This window comes from Talpa europaea, assembly GCF_964194135.1.
Source record: "Talpa europaea genome assembly, chromosome: 1".
NCBI classification, from domain to species: Eukaryota; Metazoa; Chordata; class Mammalia; order Eulipotyphla; family Talpidae; genus Talpa; species Talpa europaea.
Window position 1 is genome coordinate 43977211 of NC_140073.1, and position 23630 is coordinate 44000840.

Sequence of the window (23630 nt, forward strand, 5' to 3'; positions counted from 1 at the left end):
CATAGAAAGCAATGCTAGGTGAATGTCCATAGTCAAAATTGACTCAGGGAAAAGCTGAAGCCAGAGCTAATTTGAAGTGGAGCACGCCGGACGGTGAGAAAGAATGCAGCTGGAGATTCAATGTGGTGAGAAATAGAGAATTTCAACCCAGGTCTCACTGACTCTGTGATTCATGTTCTTTCCACTGTCCAAATTCTTCCTTCTGAACTTGTTTAATTCAGCAGGTCAGTCCCAAGAGAGGAATGTGGGCATTCTGTGCCAGCTTAGGCTGGAACTTCAAGACCAGAGTCCTAATACCTGTCTCAGAATGAGAACTGAGGGTTTATTAGAGCTTTCAGAAGTTTGCTCCCTCTCTGCTTCCTCTAGGAAGTCTGTCCTGACTCCCTCAGGCTGGGTTAGGCCAACACTTCTAGATTCCCAGCACACTACTCCATATCCCACCCTTCTGCAGGATCCATCCCAGGACCTAGCAAGCGGAGTCTTCATGAATATTGTCCTGAGAGAATTCAAACTAAGATGTACTATTGAAACTGACAGTCTCTAAATTTAACATTTAAAACTTGGTAGGATATTACAGGATCTATGACTCTGTCTCCCCTTTCTCTTTATTGTTTAGTTCCTCTAAATAGTTCCCTAAATTCCAAAGTAAGCCCCAACTTTCCCATTCCCCAGGCACCTGAGTGGCTCTGTTCCTCTGTGACCTAAGCTGAGTCATCCCTAGAGATTGGCATTGTTGCCAAGGCCTCTCTGTGCAGTGAGATAAAACGCAGTCCCTCTGTCACAAAATACTCTGGGCTTCTGCAGGATGTGGGGCAACAGAACAACCTGGACCAACATACAGAGTGAGTAACCTGGGGTTCCATACACCACTCTCCCCACTTCACAGATGGGTAGCTGCCAGCTCCTCAGCCCCAGATGGAGATATCAGTGGGAAACTTCTGGAAATAAGGGAGAAAAGTAATCATTCTTGTATAACAAGGGAGAGTAGTCACATCACCTGCTTGAAGAAGGTCAGGGGAGGTTGCCTTCTTGAGATTCAGGAAGTTTACATCTCAGAGATGAATTGGAATCTGAGACCCCAATTTCAGGGGGAAATGTCTCTCACACTCTTTCAAGAGATGAGCGGTGTGTCCAATTATCTTCCCACCTGCCATTCTGAGGTCATCTGAGCACTGAGCACAATCTGAGTTCTACAACTCAGCTGTCCTTGACGGGCATTTCTCCAGAAGGAATTCCTTGCCATGCTCATCTGAAATGCTCAACACACCAAGTTCCTCACAGTGGCCATCTTGAAGCATAGAACAAACCATATTGCTAGAACTCTGTGAGTAAAGTGGGGGAGAGAGCTGGACTTCCCTCCTCTCAATTCCCTTGTTTTAATACTATCCATCTTTCATTTCTTTCTGGCATTCTGAGTCCAGAAACTTGCTGGTAGGATTTTTCCAGAACTATCTTCTGCAATAGTGGAAGGTATGGGAGAAAGAATCTTATAGCTACTCCTTATAAAATCATCCTGTTTTCAATTCCAGTATCCACTCTTGCCCTTATCAGCGCTACCTAAATCCTTAGTCACGTTGAAATGGATTTGTGACGTAACTTCTCTACAAGCTTAATCTTCTGTTTCTGCCTGTTTCTTATAATTCTTCCTATTTTTATCCATCAATGATAATATCATTGACATCCTTTATATTTCAACCTGTTCTTCTGTCACTGAGAGGTAATATTTTTAATTATATTTAAAAGAGATTTTTGAGAAAGCAAGAAAAATGCTGTGTACAAGTCCTGTGTTTAACTGGAAAACATCCCATTAAATATTATCACATATTGATTATGAGGGAACGCTATTGAATTACTCATCTTTAATCATGAAAAAAGTTCAAAAATACTCAAAACTAAAGAGGGGACAAAGTTGATTTCTATATTTCCATATCTCACTGCCAGTATTCTCAGCTCAGAGCCATTCTCACTGCTAATATCCTCTCAATTCCTGCCACAAATATCCCCTATGCCCTGAATTATTTGGAAGTGAACTTAAGTTCTTAAAATAATTTCAGATCCTCTCTAGCTCCAACCGTGTTGCTGGAAAAAAAAAAACAATTTCAGATCCTAAAACAAAAATAATATTATAATCACATCAAAATATTATAATCACACCAGGGAGAATTCAACCAGTATTCATATTTTCCTAGTTATCTTGCAGCAGAATTTTTATTCACTAGTTTGTTTACCTTTACATTTGGTTTGCTGAAAACAAGGTTATAACAAAGTTCATCCATTGCACTTGATTGATATGAGTCAAACATCTTTAATCTATTTTTTCCACCTTTCTTCTTTTGTTTTCTTATTTATTTGTGGAAAAATAGGAATTTTGCTCTGTTAAGTTCTTTGTTTTAATTTGAATTTTACTCACTGTGTCCTTTGGTGTCTTTTAACGTATCTTTGTGTCTGTTAGTTCCAATATTTTCATAAATTGGTAGTCTGATAGGAGCCAGTTTTGTTACTTTGCTAAAATATCTAGTTTTTTCTCATTTGTGCAATTATCAGAACTTGTTGATTTTTTTGCCACTATTTCACTGAGTTTATTAAAAAAGTGATACTTTAATTCTGTATTATTAGCAAGAACACTTCTGTAAAGAAAAACTTTCTTTCAACATTTTTTTTCTTATTTATACCATGCAGCAATCTGTAGAAAAAAAGCAAGTTATTTGCTGGGTCTTAGAATACTGGATACCTACTTAGTCTTGCTGACCAGTGAGATCGCTCTCTCTCCCTCTCTCTCTCTCAATCTCTCTTTCTCACACAAAATATGTGCCAGTTCATGAAGTTACTATTCTTACTGATACACAGTTAATCCATATTTGGCTAGTGGGATCCTCTTTGAGTTGACTTCCTTGTTCTTCTCAAATAATTTCAGTTTTCTTTGGTCTCTGTTTTCTTACATCAAAAATTATCCAAGCTGGTGGCACAGGAGTTAAGTCTCCATGCTATCAAGCTATCACCAGCCACTGAGGCATGAGTTCTATCACTGCTGGGGAGGTAGCCCACATGGGCCCAACAGATCTCTCCTGTCTCACCTGCTGCTCCCCTCAGTGGAGCATCTCAGTGGAGGATCTCAGTGGATCCACCTGTTCTGCTCCCCACTCTGTCTCTGGTGAATCTTCTCATTCCCCACACCTCTGGCCGACACCCCAGTTCTTGAATGCATAAATAAATAAACCTCAAAAAAATTATCCAAGCTCATTTTATATGCCCAAAGTTAGAAATCAGCCATTTATCAAAAAGTACATGGTTACTTTCAAGGGACATTGGCATTTAGAGACTAAATCTAAGCATTCAAAGTGTTCTTTGTTGCTGAGTTATTCTTGCATAGTCATTCTCTGTGACCATTCATAAGCTGAGAAAGCTACATTATGTAAGGAGAAATCTTTCTTGAGTTTATTTTGATATTCTTAACTCAGCTTTATAATTACAGCATTTTTATTCACTCATTTGATTTTAGCTACATCTCCTTTGGTCTCACCCTAAAAGTCTTGGTTCCAAAAGTCATTAAAATAGTTAATAATTAAAATGATAACTATCCTATGATAATAGCCTACCATGAAGTAATTATTATTACTTATTAAATAATAGCTTACCAAAAAGTAATATGATTACCAATTTATGAGAATATTGGTGCTAACAGACACACAGACTGTTAAAAGACACCAAGGGATACAGTGAGCAAAATTCAAATTAATCATAAGAACGAGACCACCTCATTGTGCTTTTTACTGGCATCTCTTATTAAAAATGGTGGTGAATATTTTTCATGTACCTATTGACTTTCTATATATGCTCTTTGATGAATTTTATGTTTGGATCTGTGACCCATTTATGAATGGGGTTCTTTGTTTTTAATTGTTAAATGTATATATTTTAAAATATCTTGGATATTAACCTTCTGTCCATTGTGCAATGTGTAAATATTTTCTCTCATTCAGTAGAATGTCTTTATAATCTACTTATATTTTCTTTCACAGGATAAAACGTTTAAATATGAGGTGATCCTGATTGTTTGTTTTGCTTTTATTTCTCTTGTCATAAGGTATAGTCTCCAAAAACCTCTTTATGACTGATATAATGAATGAATCATCAGAGTTTTCTTCTCTTTGTTTTATTGTTGCAGTTCTTATATCCATGTCTTTGATCCACGTTGAGCCTATTTTTGTGGATGGAGTTAGGGAGTGAGTCAACTTCATTCTTTTAACTGTGACCATCCAATTTTCCCAAAACCATCTGTTATGTGTTCTTTCTATTGTACAGTCCTGGCTTGTTTATTATGAATTAAGTACTGATATATATATGCATTTTTTCTGACCTTTTCATTCTGTTCCATTGATCCATGTGTCTATATTTTTGCCAATACTTCACTATTTTAAATACTATTGGTTTATAGTATGCTTTAAAGGCAACTAACAAGACACCTCCTCTTTTCTCCCTTTTTCCTCAGTATTGCATTTTGCTATCCTTCAGAAAACATTGCTTTCTTCAATGTGTGAGGTTATCAGTGCTTCATATTACCAAGTGATATTTCTGCAGTCAATATGTTTAATTTTATGTATTCTACTTTACTTTCAGCTAGAATGTATTTTCAAATCTCATTCACATTTTACCTCTGCAATATTTTCTGAATAAAAGTCATATAACATCAGAGCTGATTTTTTTCTAAAAATTTCATTTTTCTTCTTAATTTTCTGCCCAGATTGAAGAGGTCACATCTTCCTGGACACCTCAACTGCTCTCTGAGAATGCTTCCCTCCCAGACCTATGTCAACATCTCCTTCTTCCAGCCACCTGCTTTCCTATTGATAGGCATCCCAGGACTGGAGGCAGTACATGGCTGGATCTCCATTCCCTTCTCCTCCATGTACACCGTGGCCCTCACTGGAAATTGCCTGATCATGCTGGCTGTAAAGAGAACTCCCAGCCTACACCAGCCCATGTACTACTTCCTGTCCATGCTGGCCCTCACCGATGTGGGCCTCACCTTGTCCACACTGCCCACCACTCTGGGTGTGCTCTGGTTCGACTATCGGCTCATTGGCTTCAATGCCTGCCTGGTTCAGATGTTCTTCCTCCACTCATTTTCTGTGGTCGAGTCCTCAGTACTATTAGCCATGTCATTTGACCGCTTTGTGGCCATCTCCAACCCCCTGCGATATGCAACTATTCTCACAAATAGTGTCATTATCAGGATTGGATTGGCCATTGTGGCTCGAGCAACTGTGTCCCTCTTTCCAGGACCCTTCTTGCTGAAACGACTAAACTTTTGCCCTGGCAAGATCCTCCTGTCCCATTCATTCTGTTTCCATGCAGATATCATGAAGCGAGCCTGTGCTGACATTATTGTCAACATTCTTTATGGGCTCTATGTAGTCCTTTCCACAGTGGGTGTAGACTCTTTGCTTATTGTCTTGTCCTATACCCTTATTCTTCATACAGTGATGGGTCTGGCCTCTCCCAGGGAGCGTATCCGGGCCCTCAATACATGTGTGTCTCATATCTTAGCTGTTCTCGTTTTCTACATCCCAGTCATAGGTGTGTCCATGATCCACCGTTTTGGGAAGCACCTGCCCCCTATTGTGCATACCCTAGTTGCCTATGTTTACCTGATGGTGCCCCCTGTGCTCAACCCCATCATCTACAGTGTGAAGTCCAAGCCCATCAGGGAGGCCATGTTCAGAGTACTGAGGGAGAAGAAACAAGAGTGATAAAGTGAAAATGTCTGTCATAGAACTTGAGGGCAAGTATGATCAAACTGTCATATCTTGTGTCCAGAAAGCCCAGATTCAGAACCCTGATGCAGACCATTAACAAGAGTATGACAATTAATTCGGTACCTTTAGACTGGATTCTTCTCTGCACTCATTAGCTTCCACTATTTTATTCAGTGTTTCCTTGTACCAGAATGTGTACCCATTACTGGAAATAGTAAAATGAACCATATATGGTCTCTTAAATGTACTGGAGTACATAGACCTCCAAAGACACAACTATAACAAAGTATAGTGGGGCTGTGATAGGTACAACAATTTACTATAGGAAGCTAGAAGAAGTTCGCTACCTTGGCACTAGAAAAAGACAAAGAAGTCAGGTAAGAAGAAGACTGGAAGGAAAGTAGGAAAGTAAGACATTTCTTGCAATGGGCCTCCCTGGTGGCGCAGCGGTTGAGCGCTGGGTTGCAAAGCTGCCCGCAGCCTCTGCAGTGCCGGTTCCCCTGCTGCTCCCCGGCCACAAGAGGAGGGTCCCACATGGCGCGCAGACCTCTCCTGCCACCTGCTGCTCCCCTCAGCAGTGTACTTGGGTCCTTCTGCCTGCTCTGCTCCCCGCTCTGGCTCTGATGAATTCTCTCACCTTCCGGCGCTTCTGACTGTACCCAGTGCTTGTATAAATAAATAAATAAATCTTTTAAAAAAAAGAAAAAGACATTTATTGCAAAGGAAGAGCATAACATAACTTTTTTTTACAAGAATGTGAAAAAAACACACAAATATGAGGTTAGAATAAATCGCTGTCCCTCTGGAAAGGTGATTCATCAGATGGGACTTTGCATTCTGTGTGATGGTGTGAGAACTGCAGGACATTAGCAGGAACTGATGGGCAGTGGTGAGACTTCCTGGGCCTTTTCAGAAGAGATTAAAATATTTGATCTTCATCCTTTGTTTAAAACAAAATCAGCCATAGGAAGGCTACTCCACTGTAAGACTTGCCTAGAAATACACTCACACATATATGGCCAATTAAATTACAATAAATGAGACAAGAATATACAATGTGGAAAATCTCTTTAATACATAATATTGGGAAATCTGGACAGACACATGCAAAAAGAAGGAAATTGGACCACAATCTCACACCATTTGTAAAAGTTAACCAAAAATCATAAAAATTAGAATGTGAGAACTGAAACCACTAATTACACATGTATCAAAATGTTTTTGGGACTCTCTACTCTGTTTCATTGAACTACATGTCTGTTTTTTAGCCAACACCGTAATGTTTGGACTACTATAGCCTTATAGGAATTATGAGCCCTCCAGCTTTTTCCTTTTTCTCAGGAGTGTTTTGGCTATTCAGGATCTTATGTGGTTCCATACAAACTTATGGTTGTTTGTTCTATTTCTGTGAAAAATGACAGTAAAATTTTGATAGAGATTGCATTGAATTTATAGATTTCTTTAGGAAGTGTAGACATTTCCATTTTTACAACCAGTAATTTCACTTCTAGATATATATCTGAAGATCAAAAAAAAAAACCTCAAAAAGATATATGCATCTCCAAATTCATTAAAACACTATTTACAACAAACAAGATACAGAAACCACCCAAATATCCATCAATGTATGGATGGATACTCATACAATGGAAAATAAGTGTTTAAAAAAATGAAAAGAAAATCCTTTAATTTGCTGAAGAAAACATTTGGCATTTAGGGATAAGTATATTACTTTGATTGTGATGATAGTTTCAATAGTATATTCATATGTCCAAGCTAAATATATACGGTTATTTTGTATAGCAAATATAACTCAATATGTTGTTATTCATATTCATAGACACACAAACAAATATATATATGCATCTGTGAGTCAATGCTCCCCTACATTTTCTAGTTTATTTTACTTTATCAAAAAGCAAAGAGCCCATGGCGAAGGAACAGAAAATCAAGGAAAATTTCCTAGGTCAAGGACATTCCCATCTCTCAGAACTTAAAAACAGAGATGGAGGAGTTGCTAGCCGACATGTCTCCCTCCTCTGCTCTCCCTGCTTTAGGAGACTTCATCCCCCATCTGTCACTTGATACATACTTGCTATGGAATAGAATGGTGTTTTCCAATGTCTTTTGAGGAAGTGGGGCTGAACAACTCCAGAGGCAAGAGGAAAAAATATCAGTGAACCAGAGCCCATGAAAGGCTGGCGTGTAGTGGGGCCAGAAGTGGCAGATCTGATGACTGAAGTTCATTGCAAAGAAACAGCAGCGCCTGAGCAACCTCCTGCACGTGTGGTAGAATAAACAAACCTGAAAGATGATGGTTCCAGCCTCTCCTCCCCAATTCAGTTGCTCAAATACCCCATTTTATTGTAACTCTGTTGGAACACATGCCCTAGACACTTCCCATTGCCCAGGGAAAGCTCAGCAGAGACTCTTTTATGTAGACTGTGGTCTGTGACCTGCACATCCCCTGGGGAGCGCCAACTCAGTAAGCCATCCAGCCGGTGGTATAAAGACAGCAGTTTTCAGCTGCACAGTTTTCCTGGGTTCCCTCAGGATGTGCAGACATAGTGAAGACTGTAACAGCAAGCCGGGTGAATAACACGGGGCCCAGACACAATTCTAAGAAAAGCACTTAGAACAGAGGTGAAATTAAAAAAAAAAAAAAAATGCTCAATTTAGCCTTTGGTTTACAAACAGCTTGACTTTTTCTTTTTAAAAAAAAGTTGTTTAAAATATTTTGGCCCTTTATTGTCCTGGATATAATTACAGAAGACCAAACCTTGTCTTGTATCAGGCTTCTGTGATTTAAGCTACTGCTTTTGAACTGTGAAGGGGCCAGGAATCATGCCAAAAGAACTGGGCAACTAAGACATCTGAATGAAAGAACAGAAATACTGTCCTTTCCCCACAGAGATTCCCTTCCCAATGTCAGACCCTCTCAGACCTGAAATATTCACAAAACACAAAAAGGGATAGAAAGGCCATTGCCTGGGCTTCAAGATACACTTGAGAGTTGGTCCTTATTTTTGGCAATCGTCTTAAATGATACCAAATAATTTTACCCTTGTGAGCGCTAAGGTATGTTTAGCATACCTTGGCATTTGAATCCTTTTCCCAGAGACCAAAACAATACATCAGGAAACTATCAGAGTTGTAAAGGACCTGTGTGTCAACTATGAGACAAAAGCAAATCTAAGGCAAGGATGGAAGGCTTATAGGTAACCCAATAATAGAGAAATCAATGCAGGATGAAAGAAATAAAGTGGTGACATTTATCCCAAGGAAAAGTAATCCTCAGGATTTCCAAGATAAATGGAGAGCGCAGAAATTTTCTTCATTTTTTTAAAATCATTTTTTGTCCTTTTTTTCTCCCATCAGCATCTCTCATCCCCCTTTTTGATCCTTTCTCCATCTCTCCACCCTTTTAAATTCACTTCCTTTCTTAGTGTCTGTTAATTTTTGTGGAGTTTTTTGTTTTTTGTTTTTTGTTTTTTTTTTTTTGCTATTGTTGAATTATCCGCTATGTAAATGTTCAATTTGTCTTAGTCAATCTGACTTGTTTTCTTGCATTCTGACACATAATTCTGTGGAACTACTTCTATTTTGCAGTAAATGGCAGCATTTCACCTTTCTGTTTGGCTGAATAATATTCCATCATGTGGATATACTACGACTTCTTAAACCAGTCCTCTATCAGTAAGCGCTTAAGTTGTTCCCACGTCCTGGCTATTGCAAATAATGCTGCAATAAACAATGAAGAGCATGTGTTTGAGTTGGTGGTTTCATGTATCTGGATAAATGCCCAAGAGTGAGAATGCTGGGTCATACAGCATTTCCCTTTTTAGTTTTTTAAGGTAAATCTGATCACTTCCTGCTCAAGAATGACACTTCCTGCTCAAGAATGGCCTCCCTCTGGCCTTGTACCTGAGATAATAATATTAACTTCACTGTCTTCTGCCTCCCCTCTTAAAGGTCAGTGTCCCTAGGCCAGGGACATCTTCATTTCACAATCAGCCCAAAGAGACTACTCAGGCAGCTCCTTCCTCACTGGCAGGACAATGGTACATTCACTTAAGATGCTTCATCAGGGGCCTCTCTAGTGGCTCAGGGGGTGGAGCACTGCACTATGGGGCAATCCACAGCCTCTGCAGCACGAGTTTGATCCCCAGCCAGCCAGGGAGCAACCCACATGGTGCAGCAGACCTCTCCTGTCTCTCCCGCTGCTCCCCTCAGCAGTGTATTTCAGTCAGTCTGCCTGTTCTGCTCCCCACTCTGTCTCTGATGAATCCTCTCACCCCCCGCATCTCTGGCCTGTACCCTAGCTCTTGTATGCATAAATAAATAAATCTTTAAAAAAATGCTTCATCAAATATCTCCTTGAGATCCTGATATCAATTCTTTGCTTACAATTTGGAAGAATTAATATTGTGAAAATGTCCACTTTATTCAAAGAAATCTACAGATTAAATGGACTGTCTATCATGATTTCACTGTCTTTTTTCACAAAAAGAAAAGAAAATGTCCTAAAATTGATATGGATCTACAAAAGAGCCAGAATAGCCAAAGCAATCTTGAAAAGAAAAAGTTGAGGACATCAGGGCCTCTAATTTCAAACTATATTACAAATCTCTATGATCAAAGCAAATTTATTGGCAATAAAATCAGGTACATAGAGCAATGAAACAAAAGGGAGAGCCCAGTGATCATATATTATTCTCCCTTTCTCTCTCTCTCTCTCTCTCTCTCTCTCTCTCCCCCCCCCCCCAATGACAGGGCATTCCTGGGAAATGGGCTGATCTGCCACACAGTCCAAAGTGACCAAAAGCAGGACTGACTACTTTCTGCCCCTAGTTCTGCTGGCCTCCACTCACCCAGGCCTAGCAGACTTTGTACCTCTTGCAATTTTCATCTTCTGAATTCCAGTCAATATTAAATCTCAAAATTGATAAGAAAATTAAATAAGGAAAAGTATCAACAATGGCCTGTGAAAACTGTCAGAGCAGATCCCATTATCTTCCATTAATGTAGGTAAATGTAGAGTTTTCTTGGTTTTACTTCTAATCCTCCTTTTTCAAACTGGTGTTTTAGAAAAAAAGAGATGTTAAATTCTCTGTGGGAGTCATTCTGAAGAAGAAAATCCACATAGATCTCTTTTTCAGAGATCCAGTATGGATTCTGGAAAGTTTTAAGCCAAATTATTTGATTATATTGTAATCTTATGTTTGTTTTACTTATGCCATGTTTAAGCATTTGGTGAATGTTCTTTAGATGAACCCTCACAACACCCCCCACCCCATATCTCCAATTGCTGTGACTGTTAGTACAAGCAATTTAGAGATTTTGGGATGAAGAGTTAAATGGGAAGAAATATCCCTCCAACTCAGCCACCTCAGGGCTTTAATAATTATATATGGTGTGAAGAACTACAGAGAAAAATAATATTGAAAAATGGGAATTGAGAATAGGCCATTTCTGCTACCCCTACCCACATGAAGACTTTGCTCACAGTTTCATCTTTGAAGGATCAGTTGAGCATTTATTAAAGATATTTTTCCTATTATTGTCTTCCAAAATGTTGATATTAAGGTCTGAATTGAAGCACTTTGAAGGAAAAGGGAGTTTAATCACTGACACCTACGGATCTGAAGTGTGGGTGGTCACGTGGAAAAGACGAAGGATGCGCTGCCGGATCTGCTTTGTCTTCACTCCATAGACAATAGGGTTGAGCACAGGAGGGACGAGCAGATAGACATTGGCCATGATGACGGGCAAGAGGGAATCGTGCCGTTTACCAAAGCGGTGCACCATAGACAACCCAATGAAAGGAACGTAGAATATGAAAACAGCACACACATGAGAGACACATGTGCCAAATGCCTTTGCCTGGGCTTCACGGGTCAAACCCAGCACAGTCTTGAGGATAAGCAGGTATGACACAGAGATGAGCAGTGAGTCCAGGCCGATGGCAGAGATGATGACAATGAGGCCATAGATGATATTGACACGGATGTCAGCACAAGCCAACTTCATGACATCTTGATGAAGGCAATAAGAATGGGAAAGGACATTGGAGCGGCAGAAAGGAAGTCGTTTGATGAATACAGGCAGGGGTGCCATAAGTGCAGCACCCCGGAGCACAGCAGCCATGCCAATCTTGGTAACACGAGGCAACGTTAGCACAGTGGCATGGTGTAGTGGGTGGCAGATGGCCACATAGCGGTCAAAGGCCATGGCCAGCAGTACCGTGGACTCCATGCCAGATAAGGAGTGGATGGCAAACATCTGCAGCAGACATGCATCAAACTGGATGGTAGTGGAGTTGAACCAGAAGATAGCCATCATTTTGGGCATGGATGAGGTGGAGATGAGGACATCAAGGCCAGAAAGCATGCAAAGGAAGATATACATGGGCTCATGTAGGCTGTGCTCAGTCCGCACAATGTAGATGATTGTCAAGTTACCAAGCACAGCAATAAGGTAGAGGGAGCACAGTGGGAATGCTAACCAGAACTGAGCCTCTTCCAAGCCTGGGAGGCCTATTAGAATGAAATATGTGGCACTGGATCCATTGTCATTGGGGCCCACCATGGTGAAGAAGCTGAGCACAACTAGTGACAGGCAGGTAGAGGCTGGAATGCAAACAAAAGCCATTGTCAGGTCCTCCAGAATCCCCATACCATGTTTTCCCCTTTACCCTGATGTCCTATTTTCTGACCCAAATTCTTTTTTCTATTATTTATTTATTTATTTATTTATTACATCTTTGTTCATTTTTAAATAATATTTGCTTCCCCCGCCCCCTCCAATGTAGTACCCATAGAATTTCCTCCACCAATGCACCCATGCACCATCACTCAGTCCTGTGTACAACTCCCTCCCACTGATCCTTCACCCTCCCCTTCCCCTGCAGGATGTCTCTAGTTTATAATTATTTGTTTGTTTTTGTTTTGTTTTGTTTTGTTGTGTTGTGTTTTGTATTGTTATTATTTTTCCCCTGATACCTTATTTGGTTCCCCTATATTCCTCCTATAAGTGAAACCGTGTGATATTTTTCTTTTTCTTCTGACTTATTTCACTGAACATAGTTCCTTCTAGGTCCATCCATATTGCTGCGAATGGCATGAGTTTATCTTTTTGATTGACCCAAATTCTAATGTGAGTGCTTATCTAAACTCTGATTCTATTCTGAAGTCAGATTCTATTTTAAACTCGGATTCTATCCTAAATTCAAGCTAACCATTCTTCATAACTCAAATGAGCATTCACCCAGTTCTACTTATTAACCCAACCTCTAAAGAAAATCCTGAAAACAAGTAAAATACTAAAGTAAAAATTCTAATTGTATTTTAAATCATTAATTTCATCAAAGATAAGTTACTGAGTACACATTAGATTTAGATAATAAAAACTTCCGTCACTTCTATCCTGTCCTTCACCTCTACAGTCCACATATCTTCTAATTAAATAAACTCAGGTCACTCTCTATTATTTTTTAAAATGCCTTGAAAGCTCCAAATTAATTCTAGAATAAAGACTAAATTATTACAAAATGGCAAAATGTCTGTCTTTCTTTTTCTGCATCTGGCCCTCATTTCTCTCTGGCCTCTCCCCACTGTGACCTTTATGCTCTAGTCACATTGGAAATCCTGCCAAGGTTAAAGGCTTAAATTATTCTCAGACCCTAGCACACAAAAGAAAATAAAATTTAAAACTTACCTAAATTTCTTTTTGAGGCTTGTTTTTGTAGACAATAGAGCCTGGAATGTCACAGCATACGACTTAGCCTGAGCAGGCACAGAATAAAATAACCTTGTTTTCAGCCAAAACAGAGGAAGGGAGCTACCCAGAGGCAGGAGACCCACCAACAGAAGTTTAAAGTTCCATTGATCTGGGGGGGAAAAAAAAAGCCTCTTCATAGTTCCCTGTGTATCGTCCACCCTATGATAGCCCATGAATTTCAGCCAAACCTACATTTCTACAAACCTACCTGCCACTCACCCACTCCTCAGTCAAAACTTAACTCCACTGCTCTCAACCCCACTCCCCAAACCAAGATAAACCCCTTCCCCTACCCAGATGAGGAGGCAAACTTGAGTTTGCAACTTCCCACCGTGCAAAATCTTACCTTTCACGTCCTGATTCACTGTTTCGGCCCTGAACTATTTTCCTAGGCCTCTTTCCCCAGGGTATAATTAAATGTTTCCTGCTCTGAATTGTCAAAGAACTTTGCTTAGGTCTCTTTTATGCTTTTATAGTCATGAATTATAATTATTGCTATATTTATACCTGAATTATGAATTCCTTAACGGCAGGAAATGTAAAATATTTATTAATTAGTTTTGAGCAAATGTTTATTGAAAACGAAAATGAGTTTTATGAAAAGAAGAATCTCTCAATAGGTCTCGAATGAAAATAGCACAGCAAGGAAGGACTGTCAGTTGTCTGAACTATAAAGACTTTTGAGAAGAATGAAAGAATGTTTTGAAAGGCCAGTGCAGGGTGGTCTTCATTTCAGAACAAGAATCTTTGAGTCAAACAGAAAAGGCCTTTCTTAGCCAGGTTGCCCGCAGGCATGCAAGGAGGCACTGGGTGCCTGGCAGGTGGCTCTAAATGAATACAAAGCGAAACTGCAGCAGAGTTTATGCCCACAAGGGGGAAACACCTAGGATTCCTAACCAGCAAACATCACCAAGAAGGTGCTGATAATCCAGAGGATCAATGATAAAATTACCCAGAGATTTCATATCAGCAGGCATGGTAGAATACAACAATTCCCAGATTAAAATGTGCTCCCTTTGGAAACACCTTGGGAAAAATGATAAATCAACGTATTCAACCCTATATCTCTGAGGGTATAGTGTCGTGGTGAGCAGAGATAGGAAGGCAAGCCCTGGAGTTAGGAAGGCAAGCCCTGGTTCTAAATAAAGTAGAGGATAATAACAAGAGCATAGTGCTGTTGTGAAAGTAAATGAGCTAAGGATTATCAAAAGACATTGTAAAAACTGCATCATAGCATTTTCTTCATGTTTCCATAAAAATGAGGAACAGTTTTCTGAAGGTGTCCGAAGTTTTCAAACACTTTTCACCCCCAGCCCCCATTTGTCAGCTTAATTGTCACTTCACTTCATGCACACACTCACACACCTACCGATTGGCAGTCAGTCTCAAATAATAGCACAGAGTAAGCACCGTATGGAGAAACTAGAAATCAAAGAGAGGAAGAGTCAACCAACTTGGAAGGAAAGTGGCTCAGCAGCAGAAAGGAATTTGAGTGGCCCAGCCGTTATTAATTAGAACCTTAGGAACCCTAGAAGAAATTGGAGCTAAATTGCTCTTTTGAAAATAAAATACAGTTGAGGAAAAGTGAAAAAAGTTTGTTCTTTTTTGCTTTCTTAAAGAGCCCACTCTATTACTCAGAAAATAGCCCCATGCTTTCAATTTTCTCTGAAAAAATGTTACACTAACTTTGCAAGTCTCAGGGAAGTTTCTTAGGGAACAGGGAAGAACAACTTAGCTTTTCTTGAAGATGGAGCATGATGCCCATGGGCACAGAATGGAAATCCATTCTGAGGCTCTCAAGGCTCATTCCACCCCCGGCCTCCTGGACTCTATATCCAGTGCCCTCTTATTCCCCCCACTAGCCCATCCTCACCCCTTTCATGGAACTCCCTGGTAAAGCAGAAATTTAACCTGGGCTGTCTAAGTCAAAATCTTGTACCATTGTCCCGATTTTATGGCACCTTTCATTATATTGCACCTTCTGAAGCTAGTAAGACCTGCTCATGAGGCAGGAGAGAAGGGCTTGGTGAGCAGAATACCTGGCCCAGGTAGACCCTTGAAGAGGAAAACAAAGGGCAGTCAGAGGTCCTCCCTGGACTGGGCCTGTACATGCTCCTCTCAGCCCAAAATCCTCTGGCTATGACTTGGGCAGACCCCCAATGGAGATTTCAAAGCGTCATCCTCTACAGACTATTCATTTCTTATATGTTTAGAGACTCATCCAACTGTCAGGCAAGCATGATAGAAGGGTGTTGAGGATTTGAATTCTCAGTGTCAAATCTATGCACTTTCCAATATGCCAACAAACTGCCCTGTCCCTCTTCCCAAAGACTATTTCAAAGTTAATCTCTAAGGAATCCAAAATTTGAGGACCCAGGAATCCAGAGGGCCTCTCCAGGACGCACCTGACCAGCTCTCCCTATTTAGGTTCTGTGGGGAAGGGAAACAAAAAGAGAATGAGTGAAAATGGGTAGCCACTGCCATTACCTCACATACAGACTACTATGGAACATACACATACGCTCTGCCTAGAGCTGTAGAGAGGGGCCTCTGGTGCTGGCGCCAGCCCCTGTGGGAACATCTGGAAGAGAATGTCCTTGGAGAGAAGCCCAGAAATACCTGGGAGTCTCTGGCTCTTACTCCCAGACACAGAGAGGGAAGGCAGGCCTTGGGGACAAGGCTGTGGTCGGCAAGGACGGTCAGAGCTCATCACTGATTCCTAGAGAGGGATTTCCCTAACACTCTATGGAGGAGGTACCCCCAGAATCACATTCACACCAACTCATCTTCATCCTCTGTCCCCCTAACTTGCTTGGATTTCATAAGGCACATGAAGCCTTACAGCGCTTTGATCTTATTTTTTAGAACATCTAAGATAAAAATTGAAAACTAGAAAAAGTAATTTCTAATTCAATAAAGCAAAATGATGCTCCAAGTCCCACTCTACTCACCTAAGTTAGCCCTCCAAAATCATTTCCATGCAGAATTCCAAAGGTTCGGGTCCCTTTCCCTCCACTTCCCAAGTGGGGCCAGAGCTACTCAAAGTCCTACAGAGGTCTAGGTCAAAGCTTGAACTAGTTACCCTCCAGATCCCAGGTCCCTTCAGAGCTGCTCTGCATGTAGCTGCAGCACGGAGATGTGCTGGGGTAGAGGCAGGATCTGGGGATTTGATCAACACACTGATTTTTTTAACAACTGACTGACTTCTGTGTGCTCAGCACTGGAGACACTGAGATACAGAGTCACAAGTCACCCTCAAATGGTGGGAAGAAATTGAGACAAATAGGCAGCCGTCACAGTGTCCTGTGAAAAATGCTAGGACAAGGGGCAGCGCAAGGACCTCAGGGAGCAAAACAGACAGTGGTTCAGCAAGTTGTCACACGCAGTAGAGTTCCCTGAGGAGATAACTAAGCAGACACAGCAGCATTCAACTAGAAAACAAAAACATATTAAGTGCCTACTATGTGTCTAAATCTGGAGATTAAAAAGGAAAAGATCACTGCTCTCATAGAACCCATGAACCAGGAGAGTATTACCAAAAAGTAAAGAAATAAATGCACCCAAAATTTTTCAAAGAAAGATTAGGGCACTGAAGACAAGGTAGAGGGTAGGATAGAAAAGGGCAGGGGTAGGACACCCATAGTTGAGATAGGGGATCAGTGACAGACACTCTAAGGAGGTGATATGTGAGATGAGAACTGTGTGATAGAAAATGCCAGCAGTTAATTCCAAGGTCTAGAGAAAGAACATCCCAGGCAGAGCATACAAGAGCTAAAAGTCTTGAGGTGTGATGTGTTTGAGGGTTCAGCACAGAAAGAAGGTGACTGTGCTGGAGTATTGAGAGAACAGGAGTGGCTTAGAGGAAAAGGTCAGAGGGGAGGGCAGGGACCAGACCATGCAGTGCCTTGCAGGACATTACAAGGAGCTTTGATCTAATTCCGAGTGACTTGGAGGAATTTAAACAATAGAACTGATCTAATTTTTGTAAGTGTAAACACAAGAAGAGAGACAGCACTTGAAAAGCTACAGGGGATTCAATGTGACTGGGATTAAGTGTGCAAGGCAAGGGAGCAGCCATGTGGACATGACTCAGCTTTTTAAGTGGGTTGAAACTGAGCCCTGAGCCTAGTCACAGACTGGATCAGGGTCAGAACCCCAGGAAGACTGCTGAGACCCATTCTCCACCAAGCCTCTCTCCCTTTGCAGAATATCAAATGAGCCGCACTGCCTTCAAAGCCTGCGCCCCAAAGAAAGCAATAGTCTAACCCCTTGATCACAGACTGAGCTTTGACCACACTAACACGCTAACCACATTCAGTAATTGGTCCTGAGAAGGACCAGGACCCTAGTCAAACAAGGCCCCCAGTTCCCAGTCCCAACTACATCGTCTGCCACAGTTCCCTTTCTTTTAGGCCAATTCCTGCCAGGTCCCCGATGGGCACGCCAGTACACTGATCACTGGAATATTGCTCGAAACCTACCCATAGGCAGCCACTAACACCTCCCATGCTTTCATTCACCGGACAAGCAGAGAACTTGCAAAGGCTGTCTATCTTCTGAGGCAAGACCTTCCTTCATAGCCCCCGGCTCCACCCCTGCATGGCTGGCTCTTCACCGCCTGGCTTCTCACTCCCTTTGCAGGTTCAAGGAGAGTCTCCTAGCTGCAAGAAACCCACACCTGGACACAGCTGTCTCCTGCACTCACCTCAGTTTCCCTGAAGGAACCGGTGCCTTTCCTTCCAGGAAGCTTCCTGAAGAGCTCCAGCAAACTGCACCAAAGTGCAGCCTGCTCTGTCTCCGCCTCCTGCCCTGGACCTCCCTGGTCAGTTATTTATTCTGTCTTCCTTCTTCCCTCCTACTTCTCCCGGCTGGGGGAGAGGACTGCCCGGGGGTCTATTCAGCAGGTACCCCTCAATAGCCAATGGTGGGTCTGGCCTCTGCGTCCTGGGAAGGTGTGTGGGGGCAGTGGGAGGAGGGAGTGGATAGAGGGGTCTCTAGAGTCTCCCACAGATGGGCCCTGTGCCAGCTAGGATCCTCTTACCAGCTCCTAGTGTGAAGTTCGCCAGGGAAACAAGTGGAGATAAGCTGGAAGAAACTCATTTCTGTGACCCTGGTTCCTGTGAGGGGAATTTGCTAAGTTTTTTCACCAGAATTAACAATCTCAGCCAAAGGAAAAGCAAAAGAAGCGTTCAGGGAGACGCCATGATTAAGTTTATCTCCTTCCTGAAACTCTCTCTATTCTGTACCTTCTTTCTATTGGTGGCCCTCTCTTAGGGCCTTGCTGAAACTGGTTCCCAATGGGCCCAGCTACCTTTCCCCATAGCTCTAGGGCTTCATCTTTGTCTCCCAGCCTCTGAGGCTATGTCTAGCTAACTCATAACAGGGGCCCCCAGGGCCTTTGTCTCTATCTTCCACTCCCTGGCCTTGGGTTTCTGAACATCTGGTTGAGGAAAAAGGATGTGGTTTCCTGATCTATCCCCTCCCCCCAATCCAGCCATATAAGACCAATGGCATCTGGTTTGTCTCTTAAAAGCAAAAATAGTGATAGAACATTTTGAAGGATTGTAGAGCAATTTGAATAATGTGAAACTAAATGTCTCACATATTTAACTAAAAGGAAGTCTATAAATAAAACAAAGAGAATATTAGTTGATTTTCCCTTATTTTTTACTCATCACTTTCATAACTGCGAGCTTTAAATTTATAACCCAGGGCATGTGAACTCAAGCTGGGAAAAATTAGACTTCAAATTATTTGGCTTATTTGAGGGGAATTTGAGGGGAATCAGGGCCAGTGATAAGAGCTTCAGGAGCCTGTCAACTGGCAGATTGACACTCACTGCCGTCATCCTTGAGTCATTTCTGCTCCTGCCCTCAATGTCCCCACATGTAGACCATGTGAAATGCTAATATATATATATATATATATACACACACACATATATACACACACACACACATATATATATATACACACACACATATACACACACACACACACACACACACACACACATACCCCCAGGAACTTCTGATCATGATGGAGTAATAGGAAGTAGCATCCACCTGAAGAAACTAAGAAATAAACCAGACAAGAAAATAATGCACACTGTATGATTTTCATTATATAAAAATTTAAAAACTGTAAACTAACATAGGGTCACTTAAAGCATTTCAGTGGTTCTTGGGGAGTAGAGCAAGGGGTGACCAGGAGGGATAGGAGTAAGGATTTCAAAAGGGTACAAGGAAATTTTTTGGGTGATGAATATGCTTCTTATCTTGATTGTAGTATGATTTTATGGGTGTGAACATGTCAAGGCTTATCAAATTATATACTTTAAAAGTATGCCATTTATTTTGCACCAATTATATGTCAGTAATGAATTAAAAATTAAATATATCCAAGGATTGGAGGCAAATAATACCTAAGTCTCCCCCCAAAAAAAATCTCATGGGCACCTAATCTCATCTCACCTTGGCAACTGCTTCTCAGAGAATCCAAGCCCACCCAGATGCCCATTGTCTAGGGGAACAGCAGAACTGGACTCACCCTCAGTTCTGCTGGGACTAAGGATCCTCATGACATTCTTTGTCCCAAGAGGAGAATTTTAGAATAAGAAGTGAGTGCAGGACGATAGTGACTGTTTTATGAACAAGAAGAGTTTATCTTTGGTATCAAAGAACCACCCAGTGAGTCTGCAACACCCAGCACCCTCTAGTTAAGTATTAGATGTATCCGTCCCCTTCCACAATTCCATGTCATTCAGTAATCACAGATGAGGTGGGATGGCCGCAGAGCTGTGGAAGCCACGGTGAAGAAACAGCATCTCTCACTTGGTCTTTGAAACTTATCAGTGATTTTTCCCAAGCCTGAGTGCACCACGCACTCTGCTGAAAGATAGGGTTGGGAGGGGCAAACATGACAGGGAGGGAATATGAATCTCCTCCACTGAGGACGACAGAATATGTGGGTATTGCTCAAAGAATTACCTACTTTAGAAATATGGCTGTGGGATATCCCTCCATCTATCTAATCACCTGGCTAAAAAATAATTTTTTTTAAAGCAAACATACTTAAGTGGCCTTTTCCTGGGCCAGACAAGGTAAGGGGTACTGAAGTGGGGTGCACCAATACAGGGATGCTCTGAGGTAGTTTGACTCATTCCAGCACTTGACGTTTTTCACAACTTCCACCACGTATTAACAGAATCTCATATCTGAGGCTTTCAAGTGGTGACACTGGGAAAAGAACCTTAGAATTGAGTCACTATCCTACTTTTAGCTGTATGACCTTGGGCTACTCACTTAACTTCTTAGAGCCTTGATTTTCAACTCTGTAAAATGGGACCAGAGATGTTATCTACAGTAAAATGCTGTTTTTCGATCATAATTAATCATTAGTAGCTCAGGAAAGTACTTTGTGGACTTTATAAAATAACATAGATCAAATTGATTTATAGAGAAAGAAATAAGATGAGAGTGGATGGAGGGAATAAGAATGAACTTGTATATCTAAATTGAACCTGAACCCACTCAGATTCTCCCTCTGTCTGAAAGGTCATTATTCACATTATATGCAAGGTCCTGGAGGTAAATAAAACCTAACCCTTGCCCTCAAAGGAGACAGAATAGAAGAGAGATGGTGTGGGGGGGGTGGGGGGGTGAGGGGACTAAAAGAAGCCTTTAATATTGTCTGGCAATTAGCCAAGTTTTTAAACCAGCAATAATTACCCTAGTCACTACCAGTTGTCCAGGTGACTTGGAGTTATCCCACAATCTTCTGATAAAAAAGGACCACGAGTTAGTCTGAAGACAGTGACACTGCAAACTAAATAAGGGACTAGCTAGGGGGCTGTGGAAGGTGAACACTGCCGAACTTTGATCCCTGACCCCTATGATGGACTAACATAACTTATTTTATCAGTGTTGTTATTTAATACTATTGCCACTGACATTTATTTACCTCTTTCTGTTTTCCATGTATTTTCATACCTATGACCCTATTTAATCACAACCACCTATCAGGATCTATTATATTTCTGCTTTATATTTCTATATTATATTTCTGTATTTACACTTTCCAAAATCACTGAGGTTCTATAGGCTAAGTAATTGGCCCACATAGCAAAGCCAGAGATTCTAACCTATATCACATCTAATACCAACTCCATATTGTCTCTTTTCCTGACATGAATATAAGCCACATATAAAGGAAGCTCTTAGCAAGGTTGCCTTTTCCTCCACTTTTTTTTTAAAGATTTATTTATTTGCATACATACAAGAACCAGGGTATAGGCCAGATGCTCCGGAGGGTGAGAGGATTCACCAGAGACAGAGCGGGGAACAGAATAGGCAGACTGACGAAACACACTGCTAAGGGGAGCAGTGGGCGAGACAGGAGAGGTCTGCCGCACCACGTGTGAATCTCCCTGGCTAGGATCGAAACCGCTCTGCAGAGGCTGCGGACAGCTTCACAGCGATGCACTCAACCACCTACGCCACCAGAGGAGGCTCTTATCCTCCACTTTTATTGGTAAATCTGAATTTCATTTGTAAATCAGACATTCAAAGAATTTCAATTTCCCTGAAACTTTGTGAAAACAATTCATTAAGAACTAAAGAGCTGTTTTTACTGACAAAAAGTAAGGGCAGCCATACATGCTCAAGCTGATAATTGACTGCACATTTCTGGAAGCACCTCCACATACACTATAACGTGAGTATTGCTTCCTAAAATTGTACCATAAGACAAACATGAATATAATCATTTCTTGCATGTTTATAACACTTTGCAATTTACAAAGAACATCCATAGTATTTAAGCTTTGCAACATCACTGTTATTGTCATAGGATACAGAAGAGCGAGTGAGAGCCAGAGATGTTATATGATAAGCTGTTTATGACATTTCTGGGATTTCTTCTGTATTCATTCATCTGCCTCAAATGAACCTACATTTTTTCCTGCCTATAATTTTTCACTGTGTGTGTTTTTTACCTAACAGATTCCAAGAACTGAACTTAAGCCAGCATCCCTGGAGTGAGAGGCCTCTGGGAGATGCCAGAGCCCTTGAAATGTCATATTGGCCACCCCATTCCACCCTTGCTCACAACTTCCCCAAAGGTATTAACAAAAATCCCTGCAACTGAGGATGTTTAAATATGTTTGGTTAATCTGAGGGTGATAGAAATCAGAACAGTGATTGCATCTGGCAGGAAGACTGACTGGAAAGGGGCACAAGGGGTCTTCTAAAGCAATGGAAACAGTCTGCTCCTCACTGGGTGTTGGTCACAGATGTGTAGAGATACTGAAATTCATGAAGCTAGGGCCTGTAGATTTACATGTTTTATTTTAGCGGTGAGATGTCAAAAAACAAAAGCACCCCAAATATAAGACAATTTTTTTAAGAGACATGGTCCGTATACCAACAAGAAAGGGCAGGAAGAGGGAGTGAAATTGCAACCTGCTCCTAAGGCTGAAGGCCAGGGATTTAAGAAGGTAAATACCTCAGGACAGGACATGTGGGAGGGGAGGTGGGAAGTGACAGAAGCACTGAAATTCCTTTGAGAAGATGGAAAGAGGAAGTTTGTAGCTTCTATCACTCCCTGAGTCTAAGGCATAACCCATGTGAAGCCCAGGCCAAGAAACTGCCTCCTAAAGTCCCAGCTCTCATATTGGCAAATAACACCTGTAGTTCACAATCAAAACCTCTGTAATCTCCCACTTCCATCTCTGATGCAGACACCATTCATCCATCAGTGCCCAGATGCTTGACATCCATCCATCAGGACACAAATGCATTCTCGCTCTCGTACCATACAACCCAGAGCTGCTGCTACGTGAAGGAAACATGCCCTAAAACACGCACCAGGTATATGCCCAACCACAATCATCACAGACAACGCACACACATCCTTCAGGTATGGCAAGCCACCTACCTGTGACTGAAAACATGAAATCACACAAAATGACTTCATCTCACAAACACTATGCACGACAGACATGTGTAAAGATGGATGAAACGCACACTGAAAGGCAGAGCCAGCCCTACCTACACATTTCACACACTCATGCACGCTGCATATTCTACTTTGCTA

The 23630-nt window shown here is 41.4% G+C and overlaps 2 protein-coding genes across 2 annotated transcripts; one reads left to right on the plus strand and one right to left on the minus strand.

Annotated features, from left to right (window-relative positions):
• Positions 1-4775: 4775 nt before the first annotated feature.
• On the plus strand, positions 4776-5750 carry LOC311180543 (olfactory receptor 51I2-like; the record flags this gene model as incomplete). The annotated part of the gene is made up of 1 exon (XM_084248471.1): positions 4776-5750. Exon 1 carries the CDS (start codon positions 4788-4790, stop codon positions 5748-5750), a length of 963 nt encoding a protein of 320 aa, XP_084104597.1. The 5' UTR covers positions 4776-4787.
• A 5640-nt stretch (positions 5751-11390) lies between these two features.
• On the minus strand, positions 11391-12344 carry LOC311182257 (olfactory receptor 51E1; the record flags this gene model as incomplete). Its single annotated transcript, XM_084250924.1, has 1 exon — positions 11391-12344. The coding sequence occupies one exon, from the start codon at positions 12342-12344 to the stop codon at positions 11391-11393; it is 954 nt and encodes a 317-aa protein (XP_084107050.1).
• Positions 12345-23630: the final 11286 nt, after the last annotated feature.